Here is a 14613-nt window from a genome sequence, read left to right on the forward strand (position 1 = left end):
AGGGGCGTGTCATAATTATTGTTCAATTTATTGTTACTGCGACGACATGTACGATAAACCGCGACATTGATTTAGGCCATTATCGCCCAGCCCTAGTTAGTACTATTTTCTTGCAATACTGGGATACTGAATTCACATTCCACTAGAAACAAAGCAGTGACTGTTTGGGTTTGCGCTCACACTCCAAAACATAGGTGAAATTGGAATTTTAATTGTGAACACTAATGGCAACATGGACCAATTTGACTGATAACAAAGCTATGTAAATCGCTGTGGAATAAGGTGCCACTATATAAATAAAGGAATTATTATTATAACAGGTAAGGGGGAGAATCATATTTTTGTGAGGTAAAAGCTATTTTTTGAAATTCCTTTTTACTATTGATCTGCAAAGTTTAAAATTACATTGCCCACTTGTGCAAGCACATAAAAGGAGGCATAAGAAAGAGAGGAACAAAAAGAATAAATAGGGGTACCATTTCCTCACTGTCAGCAGGTTTCTGCTCAGTGGCAGGTTGTTTTGGAGGTTTAACAACTGTTGGCATGATCTTGTTGTGAAGTGCGGTCTCCTCTTCCGTGGCTTCTTCCAGAATCTAAGAATAAGAAAGCAGGATCAGTAGGATGCTAGAGTTCAGTGACTTAATTTACTAAAAAAAAAAAAAAAGAAAAAAAAGAAAAAAAGGTTCCTCTCCACAACAAATTACAAATGTATATGCGTATAAAGTGGACTACTAAGGGGAAGGGGGGGGGGGGATTGTCTGTGCAAAATGTAAATAAAGATCAATGTAATGATTTGCAAATCTCAAGGATCCATATTTCATTAGCACATCAGCCAATCACTAAGAGGTCAATGCCACTATAATAAATCATACTGTATATCCAACAAATTAAAAATAAAACACTTTTTGCTACATTATTTGCTACAGATTTAACAAATTACAATGTGATCAAAAGTATTTATGATAAATCCCATGATGTAAGTGTGCAGGTTAGGTTGGACACTGGAAAGAAGCGGTCTGGTGAGGGCAAAATTTCTTCACATTGGTTTGGCAGCCTGAGCCGAGACTTTGCACCAATGTCTTCAGCCAATTTTTGCTTGTTTTTTCCTCCTTGGGTTTAAAAGTGCTTGCACTTTTTCACCTACAAACACACATAAGCCCTTATTGTTTGCGCAACTAATTATACTTTGGAATGGCAGACTTAATTTTTTCAGGAAATATGCTACGAAGCTGCAAAAAAAACTTATTTGTGTAGTGAAATTGAAAAAAAAAATTGGCAGGGTTTTCTTTTTACACCGTTTACCCTATGTTCCTCAAGTCGGTACCGTTACAATGATATGCAACTTGCATAACTTTTATTTTATTTTAAAGCTTTTAAAAAATCAAAACCTTTTAAAAAAAATTAAAATGTTAAAAATGCTCTATGACCACGCTTATAACACTTAATTTTAAATTTATGGAGCTGTATGAGGTGTCATTTTGCACTGTGATCTGATTACTTTCTATTGGTATCTTGCTAGTGTATATGTAACTTTTTGAACGCTTTTTATTAAAATTTTTCTGGATTTGATGAAACCACCAATGCACAATTTTACACTTCAGAATTTTTGTTGCACCTATGCAGTTTACCATGCGAGATCAGAAATATGAGAATTTAATAGATCGGGCAAATACGCACACGGCAATACCAAATATGTTTACTTTTTTACTATTTATTTTTATTTATAAAATGGGAAAAGGGGGGTGATTCAAATTTTTATTAGGGATTATTATTTATTTTACACTTACATTAATTAGAAGAACACCTGGGGGACTTCTAATACAACTACACAGATCATGTAGATCAGTGTAGTATACATAATACAGCACTGATCCATTACATCAGTGCTGTATTACTCTGGTCCAGATCTATCGATTACTGAGGCCAGTCAGCCCGGCCAGCTCGGAAGAAGGAGTCTTCCCTCTATGATCGCATCCTGGGGGGGAGGGGGGGGGAATCCCACCACTAGGCCACCACAGAGGAGCGATCAACAGCATTTAAATGCAGCTGTCAGTAGTGACAGCTGCATTTAACTGTCTTAATTAGCTGGCCCAGTGATCGCCCGCTAATAGCAGCTGTCCCCGGCTGCACACAGCAGCCAGCAGTAGCATAGCTATAGGTGTCGCAGCGGTCGCCATAGCGACCAGGCCCACCTCACCTCACCACTTTCTATCACTCAGTAGTTCTCCCTAATTGGCTGTGATAATGACAGCCTCCTTAAGAAAACTGCACTAAGCACTCCATGTCCGGGCTGACAATCTGGCAGACAGGTGGGCTGCCCAGATTGCCAGTCCATAGGGGCCCGCCTGGGTTGTAGAAGTACATGCTGCATATTAAAAAAGGCATAGGCAGCGTAGCGGACACCCTCCCTCTCAGGCCCACGCTTTCTAAGCAGATGCTGAGGGCCCTACATATACTGTACTTGCACTGACTGTGTGCAGCAGGAGGCCTCATGGAGTCCTTACGGCCGGACCCCATTACATGCCCAGAAGAGGAAGATGATGAGATCTGCTGTACAAGGTTACTGTGCCTTTCAGTCCCAGAAGGATCAGTGTGGAGAGGAGGAAGAGACAGTTTTACAGGGAGTTACAGGGCAGTCCCGTACCCATGCAGAGGAAGCTCCGCCCACACACTGCCTGGCAACAAACAGGAGGGGAGAGGAGGACTACATGTATTGGCTGCATGTAAGTGCCTCAGTGTACAGAAGTGTGTGTGTGTGTGTGTGTGTGTGTGTGTCTGTGTCCTTGTAAGAGTATATATGTGGCTGACTGTATGTATGTATGTATGTATGTATGTGCTTCTATGTACAACATTGTGTGTGTGTGTGTGTGTGTCCCTGTATCAGTATATATGTCCTGACTCTATGTGTACATAAGACTGTATGTATGTGCCCCTGTGTACAACGTGTGTGTCTCTGTATGGGTATATAAATGCTTGACTATATGTGCCTGTGTATATGTAATTGTATGTGTCATTTCTGTATGTATGTTCATGTCCGTATGTGTATTTTGGACTGTATGTATTTATCTTTTGCTCTGTGTGAACGAGCCCTAACAATATGATGATAACCAGCATAGATCGATACATAGGAGATAGATACATACATACATAGATTGCTAGCCAGCCAGCCACATGGCTGATCAAGCCTTATACTCTTTAAGGGGTTAATAAGAGAATGTTGAGGAATGTGAGCAAAAACAAGAAAAATTCACTGCAGTGCACATTTACAGGGTGGGGGAGAATTATGATTTTTTTGTGGGGGCTGGAAGGGTGCTTTGTATGTCAGGGCTGCTTTTGAGTCCCAGTCTGGCCCTGTCTCCCTCCCTATTCAGTTGTATCAGCAATTGCTGATACAGCTGAATATACTGCTGGCAGCAGCCCTGTGCTCCCTCTCCTGCCCCTAGGCACTTCTGCTCTGTGTAATGAGGAGCAGAGCGATCAGCCAGAGCTGAGCAGAGGCGGCCAGAACACCCAGAGAAGAGCAGGAATTGGGACAGGTGAGATTATCCCTAGAACCCCATTCATGCACTGCTAACACTCATTATAGGAGTTGTAGTTTTGCAGCATATGGCTCTCCAAGTTGCAAAACTACACCACCCATCCTGCCCTGTTGACAGGTCATGATGGAAGTTGTAGTTTTTTGGCTGTCAAAGATTGGGAAACAATGATTACAGAATGAAACAGTACAGTCCATCAATTATTGGGGAGAGTAATAGAGTACATGAGGTGGAGGCAGCAGCACGGTCCATTAGGAGACACGGTGGCACAATACAAGAGGCGGAGGCAGTGGCACGGTACATTAGGAGACATGGTGGCACAATACAAGAGGCGGAGGCAGTGGCACGGTACATTAGGAGACATGGTGGTATAATGCAAGTGGCCTGGTACATTGGGAGGCACAATACAAGAGGTAGATGCAGTGGCGTGGTACATGAGAAAATAGTGACAGTACATTAGGACACGGTATCACAATATTGGGGGCGTCACTTTAGAGTAACTGGATGCAACATTTATTTGGCCTCAGACTGCGTTTGATCGGGTGGGATGGGGGGCCCAAGCTAAAATTTTTCACCAGGGTCCATCAGCTTTTAGCTAAGCCCCTGGCAGCCGGTAGTGGCGGGATTCAGAGCGGGGTTGCAGTGTAACCAGTCTCTGAATCCCGGGAGTTTAGAACTTCATGGCAGCAACGCTCCTAAACGTTACGATGGGTTGGAAAAGTATGTTTTACGAATAAATTTTAAAAAAATAAAAAATAAAAACGCTGGAGGAGTAATTTGCAACCAAGTCACATTATGCTCTTTTTATACACAGAGATTCAACAATATGCAAAAAACTGTGTGCACACATTTCTGCAGCAATAACAGAATTAAAAAACTGAACATCACTTACCCATCCTATGGCTTCAAACATTTTTAAGTCGAGGGGGTCACCTGAAATCACTCCATCAATTTTTGTGAGCGAGTGGCATGTTGCCATACAGGCAACAAACTGAGATTTAACCAAGCTCTCACTGCAAGCTTTTTCCTCTGCCAAAAGGAACCTGAAGGTGGAATAAATTTTTAATATTGTAATATAGGTTTAATAGTCATCAATACATAAATTAACATATTAACTCTTTCAGGACCAGAGCCCATTTTTTAAAAATCTGACCAGTCTCATTTTATGTGCGTACACCTCCGTGATGCTATAACTTATCCTTGCAATTCTGAGATATTCTTAAGACATATTGTACTTTAGGTTAGTGGTAAATTTTTTCTGATATCCCTACAATTTTTGTGTGAAAAATGCCCACATTACATGAAAAAATTGACAAAATTAGCATTTCTCAAATTTTTCAAAATTTTTTCTGTGGTATCCATGTGGGTTTAGTTATGTGATAATTTTATTGCCAGCATCATTACCCACGCAGCAATACTAAATGTGTGTACTTTATTTATTTTTCCAACATTTATTAATGCATTGGGGGCTATGGGGATTTTATGTGTTTTATACATTGTTTGTGTGTGGGTTTTTTTTTTACATTCCCACCAAGGAGATTTCACTATAGGATAAGCTGCTGACATGCAGATTAAAGGTTGATCTGCATTGCACTGTAATCTGCCTGTCACAGGCATTGCTCATAAGACTCATGAGCTTTTATAGCAATGACACAGGAGGCCTCAGGGAAGCATTCGCATTCGTTTCCACATGACCCTGATAGTAAGCAGAGGGGAATCCTTCCCCTCTTCTGCACTATAGGTGTCGCAATCTCACACTGATCGCAGCATCTATACAGTTAACTGTCAGAATCGGAGCGTGGCTCAGATGCTGACAGTAGTGGCGGGTCCCGGCTATCACTGACAGTCGGGAGCTGCCGCGGCATGGCACGGCCACAGCACCTGTTTCATCCCAGGACATAACTATGTCCTTGAGCAGTAACTCACTAGAAAAAAGGACGCACTGTTACGTCCTTGGTCCTGAAGGGGTTAAAGTTCAGATTTTTACATAAAAAAAACAACAACACCAAAAACACATCTTTTACCGAGCATTCTCCACCCTTTGTACTCCCCAAAGATCCAAACCATCTTCAGTAAGAGTGCCAGTCTGTAAATTAAAGGAAATGTGAACAGAATATCACCAATTGTTCAAATCAAGTTATTAGGTATAAAATAATTTTTTTTTTCCAGGCGATTTTGAGAAACTTTGTAATTGGGTTTATTAGGCCATTTTCTGCATTTAAAAAAGACTTTTCCCAGGTCCCCCCCCCTCTCTTATTTGTCACCCACTGCTCAGAATCAGGAAATCTCAATCAGACGGGTCCTGTCTGTGCTATGGAGAGGGGAGCGGGGCACCGATCCCGGCTGCAATCTGCAGCCGGGCAGTGTCTCTATTAGCCGGCGCGGGTCCAGTTGCCGCTCCGACTAATTAAGCACTTCAATGCAGCTGTCAAACCTGACAGCTGCATTGAAGTGCTTTGTATTGCACATCCCTGGTGTCTAGTGGCACGGATCTCCGTTCTTCTGGCCGGCCTGGGCCTCAGCGTCGGAATGACGCTGATCCCGGCTCGGCAATAGTTTGCTATGGCCTGCAGCAGGCCGATATAATGGTGTATATACACAGCATTGATCTCTATGAGAGACCAGTGCTGTCTATATACAAGTCCCCCAGGGGGACTATCAGTTACAGTAAAAATAAAAGTAAAAATGTTTTTTTATTAATAAAAAAATCCCCTCCCCTATTAAAAGTCCAAATCACCCCCCTTTTCCCATTTTATAAATATAAATTATTAAATAAAAAAAAAAATAAACATGTTTGGTATCGCTGCGCACGTAATCGCCCGAACTATTAATTAATCACATTCCTGATCTCGCACGGTAAACGGCGTCAGCGCAAAAAAATTCCAAAGTGCAAAATTGCGCATTTTTGGTCGCATCAAATCCAGGAAAAATGCTAATAAAAAGTGATCAAAAAGTCGTATATGCGCTAATCAAGGTACCGATAGAAAGAACACATCATGGCGCAAAAAATGACACCTGACACAGCCCCATAGAACAAAGGATAAAAGCATTATAAGCCGGGGAATGGAGTGATTTTAAGGAACATATATTTGTTAACAATGGTTTGAATTTTTTAAAAGCCATCACATAATATAAAAGTTATACATGTTATATATTGTTGTAATCGTAACAACTTGAGGAACATGCATAACAAGTCAGTTTTACCATAGGGCGAACGGCGTAAATGCAAAACTCCCCGAAATCAAAACAAGTTTGTTTTTTTTTTTCAATTTGACAGCGCAAATGATTTCTTTTCCGGTTTCGCAGCATATTTTATGGAAAAATAATGCCTGTCATTGCAAAGTACAACTGGTTTAGCAAAAAATAAGTGCTCATATAAGTATCTAGGTGAAAAAATGCAAGCGCTATGGACTTTTAAACATAAAATGGAAAAAGCAAAAGCGCAACTCTTTGTTGTCCTGTTTTGGAGCCTCATCTTCTCTCCTCAACAATGAAGACGGGGGGGGGGGGGGGGGGGGGGCTTTAAATTGCTTTTTCATGATAAAAATGCATTTTTCGGCTAATAAACCCAATTACAAAGTTTCTTAAAATCGCCTGTACTATTGATTTCTGCAAAAAAAAAAAATAATAATAATGACAGTGACACTAAGAATATCTGATGATTTTTTTTCTAATATTTCTAATATTCCATTATACTATCTATTTTATAAAATATTGCAATTTTCATTCTCACCACTAAGCCACAAACTAAGCTGAAACTTTGCTTTGACTGTAATAAGGGGGAGGCTGCTGGAAAGTGTTCTGTACAGCATTATAATGAAAAGGTGACACCCGTGTATATATAGAGAAGAACAAATCAAGCATACAGTAGCAACTTCTATTTTATAGTATTAAGACTGTACTGGAGAAGCAAGAGGAATTGCTCTGGAGAAAAGTAGTGACTGAACAATCTGCAGCTGTAGCTGCTCATTACATACAGAAAGGCCACGTCCAGCACAATACAATTGGCAGGTATATGCACCATTAGATACAGATAATCTGGGAAGGGATTTTATGTATTGCATTGTTAGCTAGTCCAACAAAAAAGAAAATGTTCTGTCAGCCAAAAGGGAAAAAAAAAGTTTAAAAATGTTGATAGTCTCACAACGTTATAAGTTTGTAGTCCAGTGAAATAAAATAAAGCTGAGAAAAAAAAAATATACAAACCTTGTCAAAGCATATGAGGTTTAACTGTCCACAGATGTTTATTCTCTGAGGACTGATACAGAAGATGCCAAGGTTTTTCAGGCGCCTTTGTGCATACACAATTCCTGCAGTCATTGCGGCAGGAAGAGCAGGAGGTACTGTAATGGTTATAATGTCAAGTGACTCAATTATAATAATGCTGGCGGGTACCTAGATGATCAAGACAAAGAAAAATAAAAAATTTGTTCAGTATTAACAAAAATAAATAAAGATGTGAATGTGACAAAAAGATCCATACCTTATTTAAAATACTATTTATGACAGTGTAAAGGAACCCAATTCCAGCAACCCCTACAAGACATAACAGGAACATATAGGCATCTCTGTAAAGCTTGAAATCTGTTGGCTTTGGATAGAGTATGGAACGAATAAGCTGTCCTTTAGATGTGCTGAATCCTGAGAAGAAAAAAAAAAAAAAAAAAAAAAGACTGAAAATCAGAATTTCATTAATGTGTAAAGTGGTTGGCAGAAAATATAAATCCCCTTTCATTAAAGCATCTCTGTACCCACAATCTGACCCCCCCAAACCACTTGTACCATCAGATAGCTGCTTTTAATCTGTCCTGGGGTCCATTCAGCAGGTGATGCAGTTATTGTCCTAAAAAACAACTTTTAAACTTGCAGGCCTGTGTCAAATTGGGGCGGCCTTAAGTGTGTGCGATGCCTCTCCGCCCTCCTTATCATTAGGAATGCCTCTGGGCAGGATTTTTCCTATTCCTCACCTGTTTGAATACTGCACAGGTGCCTTAATGATCCAGCTCATATGCAGTGTTCAGAAAGGTGATGAATAGGAGAAATTGTTCTAGGGGCATTCCTAAAGATGAAGAGGGCGGGGAGGAGGGATGGAGGGGTGTGGCAGTCCTAGGGCATGGGTACTCTAGGCCACGCCAATTTGACAAAGGGCTGCAAGTTTAAAAGTTGCTTTTTATGACAATAACTGCATCACCTGCCGAACAGACCCAGCATAGATCTTGGACTAAAAGCAGCTTTCCAAAGGTACAAGGGGTTTGGGGGTCAGATAGTGGAAACAGAGTCGCTTTAAAAGGAATCTGTCAGCTCCCAGGCAATACCTGAGGTGCTGACAGTGTGCTGTAGCTGGCTAGTCCCGTAGTGAGCATGGTGTCTTTTTGGTAATTTTCCGTGCAGGGGATTATGTACAATCTCACGTCTCCTACTGTAATGAAGAGTGCAAGAGGAGTTATTAGTGCCGCACTCTGGCCCACCTCACCTCTCCTTTCTTCTCCCTATCCTTTATGAATAATCAATGCTGCCCGGCTTCTGGGGGTCTCTTGATTGCAGATCAGTCCTCTCTAGGCAGTTAAAGGGGTTATCCAGCGCTACAAAAACATGGCCACTTTTCCCCCTACTGTTGTCTCCAGCTCAGGTGCAGTTTGCAATTAAGCTCCATTTATTTCAATGGAACAGAGTTTCAAAACCCCACCCAAACTGGAGACAACAGTAGGGGAAAGTGGCCATGTTTTTGTAGTGCTGGATAACCCCTCTAATGTCTGAAAATAAATCACTCAGATGTAGTTGAATCTCCTCTCCCAAATGTGTAGAAGCTGTGGTCTAGGGGTAACTCACCTGCCAGCAGGTTCAAATACCCTGATGGAAATTAAATAGAGGTCTTTTTTTTCCTCATTATATTTAAAGCCATGTTCACACACACAGTATTTTAGTTCAGTAACAATAACAGTAATTATTTGCCTTTAAAATAAACAGTAATTATTTCCCATTAAATGGCAGTCTTCAATTCTATTTCAACTGAGTGTGAACATAGCCTTTCTGTGTTTTTAATCCACTACTGTCCAAAAAATTAAGCAAAAATACTCACATAGGCTTAAAATGATACAATAATGAGAAAATAAAGACCTATATTTCATTTCTATCAGGGGATCTGAACAAGAGAATGAACTGCTGGCAGGTCTCTAGATAGGCGAGTTACCCCTAGACCACAGCTCCAACACATTTGGTCCCAGAGATTCAACTTTATCTGAGTGTTTCTTTCAGACATAAACTGCGTACAGAGGACTGCTCTTCTATCAGAGACACTGGCTGAAAGCTGAGCGAGCAGGAGGTCGGCCAGTATTGATTCTTCATTACAGTAGGAGAGGTGAGATTGTACATAATCTGCTGCATGAGAAATTACCAAAAAAGCACCATGCACACTAGGTGACTGCAAGCTACAGCAACCTGCCAGCAACTTAAGGCTGGCTCGGGAGCTGACAGATTCCCTTTAAGATACAATCGTGAAATAAAGCATTTTTCAATTATCTTAGATAACTTGTTAGGTCCATATCAGGTACAGAGATGAAGTTAGGCAATAGGGAGATAAAACAAATGATGCCATTGTTGTATAACAATGAACATGATGCAAGCAAAATTTTGTTAAAGAATCAAAGAAAAACAAATGACGCCTTTGTTCTTGCTGACGTGCAGCTGATGCGATATCCTACTGATATCCTGCTGAACAACAGACAATAATTAGTTCTCTCCATTATGTGCATGTAGTCCTGGATATTCATGAGAAGCCAAAAAAACTCACAAAAACCCACCAGCTGCTGATTGGCAGTTATTTATCCATGCTGTGTATAGGCAGCAAACTGTTAATCAGCAGCTGGAAGACGAGGGGAGGGGTGTGGCAAAAATCTTATTCTACTGCATATTAGGAGAATGGCTGAACAAAATTATAGTAAGTAGTACAACAATCTTTTTAGCATTTCTGTCACTAGTTAATGCTTCTCTCATTAAAGGCAGCATAAACATTGTGACAGATTCCCTTTAAGTGCCACAGAGGTAATGTTGAGTCACAGCTATCGGCCTCCTTCCCCACCTCTCCCTCCCTTCCTTGGCTAATTGACAGTCACTATAGGAAAGGTTTGGGAGGGAAGAGGTGTGCATGTTGTGGTTCAGTATCACCTCTGTGGCACTTCAGCTTCTAAGGAAAAATGCAAGTTTGTAACTCTGCAAATGGCCATCAGCAAGAACAAAGGCATCATTTGTTTTATCTCCCTATGACCCAACTGCTTGCTCTGTACCTAGTTTGGACCCGATAGATTCTCTTTAACCCCTTAACGCCGCATAATGATCCGTGCCCGGCTAATTAGCTGACAGCTGCATCTAAATAGCTGTTACAAACCCATCCCCCCCCTGGTGTCTAGTGGGGGAGATTTTTTCACTGATCTCTTTGAGTTCAGTGATGACTGTAATTTGTTGGTTGATTTGTCATTGCCCCAACCAACCAGAATCCTGCTCCACACTGACGAGGGGCAAATACCCCAAAACGGCTGTCTGTGGATGGATGCCTGCCTTGGCAGGCCCTTGTCATGATCGCATTCTCGCACCTCGAGTTAGACGTTGACAAAAAGGGGCCACCCTGTTGTTTCCCTATTTATGTTCCAATACTCGCAACCAGGGCTGTGGAGTCGAAGTCGGAGTCCTGGAGTCTGAGCTAGTTTTGGCTGGAGTCGGAGTTGGAAAAAAAATGTACCGACTGACTCCAGCTTTAAAAAAAAAAAATCTTTGGAAAATGTAGAATTGAATTTTGATATGAATTTAACAAGTTTTGCTCATAACTATATATTATGAGCAACTTTCTAATAGGATACTGGCCCTATTACATAAGGGTGGACATGGAAAAGTTGTCGGTCACTATTTGGTGGTTTGTTTCTGAGCTGGAAGAGTCCATTGTGTGTCTGTGTGTGTGTGTGTGGGGGGGGGGGGAATCTGTGCTGTTCTCTTCCTGAATGCTGGATGACTGTATATGAGCAGCAGTGTAATATAAAGATATCCTGTGTAATATAGAGGAGTAGGAGAAGACATAAGTAGTGTAGCAGTAATCTCTGTCCTCAGTGTGGTGTTTTCTCTCTGGGAGAAGACTGTGTGTTTTTCTTCAGTGTTCTATGGCTGCAGCTGTGTCTGTGTGTGTGTGTGTGCATGGTATGGCTACAGTAGGCTGTGTGTGTGCGCTATGACTACAGAAGGCTGTGTGTATGTGTGCTATGACTACAGAAGGCTGTGTGTGTGTGTGCTCTATGGCTGCAGCAGGCTGTGTGTGTGTGTGTGTGTGTGTGTGTGTGTGCGCTATGGCTGCAGCAGGCTGTGTGTGTGTGTGTGTGTGTGTGCGCTATGGCTGCAGCAGGCTGTGTGTGTGTGTGTGTGTGTGTGTGCGCTATGGCTGCAGCAGGCTGTGTGTGTGTGTGTGTGTGTGTGTGTGCGCTATGGCTGCAGCAGGCTGTGTGTGTGTGTGTGTGTGTGTGTGTGTGTGTGGTGTGCGCTATGGCTGCAGCAGGCTGTGTGGGTGTGTGTGTGTGTGTGTGTGTGTGTGTGTGTGTGGTGTGCGCTATGGCTGCAGCAGGCTGTGTGTGTGTGTGTGTGTGTGTGTGTGTGTGGTGTGCGCTATGGCTGCAGCAGGCTGTGTGTGTGTGTGTGTGTGTGTGGTGTGTGCTATGGCTGCAGCAGGCTGTGTGTGTGTGTGCTATGGCTGCAGCAGGCTGTGTGTGTGTGTGACCCCTCTCTGTATCACTGTGTGTGACCCCTCTCTGTATCACTGTGTGTGACCCCTCTCTGTATCACTGTGTGTGACCCCTCTCTGTATCACTGTGTGTGACCCCTCTCTGTATCACTGTGTGTGACCCCTCTCTGTATCACTGTGTGTGACCCCTCTCTGTATCACTGTGTGTGACCCCTCTCTGTATCACTGTGTGTGACCCCTCTCTGTATCACTATGTGTGACCCCTCTCTGTATCACTGTGTGTGACCCCTCTCTGTATCACTGTGTGTGACCCCTCTCTGTATCACTGTGTGTGACCCCTCTCTGTATCACTGTGTGTGACCCCTCTCTGTATCACTGTGTGTGACCCCTCTCTGTATCACTGTGTGTGACCCCTCTCTGTATCACTATTGTTTAATCTCTCTCTGTATCACTATGTGTGACCCCTCTCTGTATCACTGTGTGTGACCCCTCTCTGTATCACTATGTGTGACCCCTCTCTGTATCACTATGTGTGACCCCTCTCTGTATCACTATGTGTGACCCCTCTCTGTATCACTATGTGTGACCCCTCTCTGTATCACTATGTGTGACCCCTCTCTGTATCACTATGTGTGACCCCTCTCTGTATCACTATGTGTGACCCCTCTCTGTATCACTATGTGTGACCCCTCTCTGTATCACTATGTGTGACCCCTCTCTGTATCACTATGTGTGACCCCTCTCTGTATCATTATGTGTGACCCCTCTCTGTATCACTATGTGTGACCCCTCTCTGTATCACTATGTGTGACCCCTCTCTATATCACTAAATCCCCTGGTATATCACTGGCCATTTATGAAGCAGCAAGAGTCGGAGTCGGGAGTCGGAGCTGCGACTTACCGACTCCACAGCCCTGCTCGCAACAGAGTGGGACTCATGGGGCTATCTATCAGGGTGGTGTGGTGCTCTCCCCATCATGGAGGCACCCCGTGGCAACAGGCTAGAGATATCTGGCTATCCCGTGTTTTGAGACTCGCAACTGAGGCTCCATGGACTTTGCATATTGAGATCGCTCCCACGATGCGATAGCGGGTGGGGCAATTCCTTCTTCCTAACCAGCCGTGCCTCAGAGTCTGATCCTGGCTAGGTAATAGATTGCTTCCAGCTCCAGCAGTCCTAAGCAATCTATCACTGATCTCATGGATCTGGGTCTTATAAGTACACTGCAGTGATCTCTATGAGAGATTAGTGTAGTAATAAAGTTTCCCAGGGGGACTAAAAGTTAAAGGAAAAAAATAAAAAGCGTTATAAGGATAGAGCAATTTGAAGAACTTTATACTGACTTGAGGAACATAGATAACATGATGAACATGTGGGTCTGTAGGTGAAAAAAAGGAAAGCTCTATGGCCTTTTAAAGACGAGGAGGAGAAAATAAAACAAAAATGAAAATTGGCTTGGTCCTTGAAGGGTTAAAGGAGAATTCCAGGCTGGGGTGATTTTTGCTAGAGTGCTGAGGAGGATGAAAGAAATAACATGCTCTCACCTTTCCCGTTGCAGCACTGATGCCGGTATCCGGTGAGAACCTAGGACATGACGCATCACGACCACTCAGCCAGTCAGTGGCCGAGGTGGGACCCTGCTAAGGCTGTTGATTGTCTGAGTGTGCCTGGCACATCAGGTTCCAGGTCCACTCACCTACCAGGAAGCGCCCAGGGACTGGAGCTACAGGATAATGGCATAAGCGATGAAGCGGGGGAGGTGAGAGCATGTTACTTCTTTCATTCTCTCCAGCACTCTACCAAAGATCACCGCAGCCCGGAATTCTCCTTAACCTTTTTTTCTCCCTGTGCAGTCATGTAAGTCTGCTCTCTAATTCATCTGGTTATGTACACTGCACCTAGCATGTAAAAAGACCCCTTGACTTCTATTGGAACATCTGTTAAGACAGAAACGAGCCATTTAAGTGCAAGTTTTACTTTTTTGAGGAATGGATTGGCATCCAAAAAAGTGATCCATTTTCAAAGCAGATGTTTGGATGATCACATTTAAAGCAGCTGACAGCTGAGCAGTAACTGGCGTGGGACACCAGCTCAGTCACTGCTCAGCCGGACCATGACATTGCAGCTGAATATGTGACGTACCCAGACTCCAGCCAAAAATGACATCTGCCTTCTGTCAGTGGGACCCAGAAGCAGCACTACAGAGACATGGGGACGGGTAAGTTTACTTTGTTTATTATACCCGCATTCCTCCCCTTCCTTTTGTTTTGTTTTTTGCTGAACTTCTCCTTTAAATCAATGGGTTCTTTTTCATAAGGCCATACATTAAAGGGGTATTCCCCCCAAGAGCTAAAAAA

The 14613-nt window shown here is 42.7% G+C and overlaps 1 protein-coding gene across 3 annotated transcripts in view; it reads right to left on the minus strand.

Moving 5' to 3' along the window:
• ATP13A3 (ATPase 13A3) overlaps nt 1-14613 on the minus strand; it is a 189981-nt gene that overhangs the window by 63225 nt on the left and 112143 nt on the right. For all 3 annotated transcript variants that reach the window (XM_069975062.1, XM_069975063.1, XM_069975061.1), the window contains exons 12-16: nt 8020-8177; nt 7743-7931; nt 5561-5622; nt 4429-4579; nt 477-593 (exon numbers count right to left, since the gene is read on the minus strand). In XM_069975062.1, coding sequence (XP_069831163.1) covers nt 477-593; nt 4429-4579; nt 5561-5622; nt 7743-7931; nt 8020-8177 — 677 coding nt within the window. The remainder of the gene's footprint in view (nt 1-476; nt 594-4428; nt 4580-5560; nt 5623-7742; nt 7932-8019; nt 8178-14613) is intronic.

This window comes from Dendropsophus ebraccatus, chromosome 6 (genome assembly GCF_027789765.1).
Source record: "Dendropsophus ebraccatus isolate aDenEbr1 chromosome 6, aDenEbr1.pat, whole genome shotgun sequence".
Taxonomy (NCBI): Eukaryota; Metazoa; Chordata; class Amphibia; order Anura; family Hylidae; genus Dendropsophus; species Dendropsophus ebraccatus.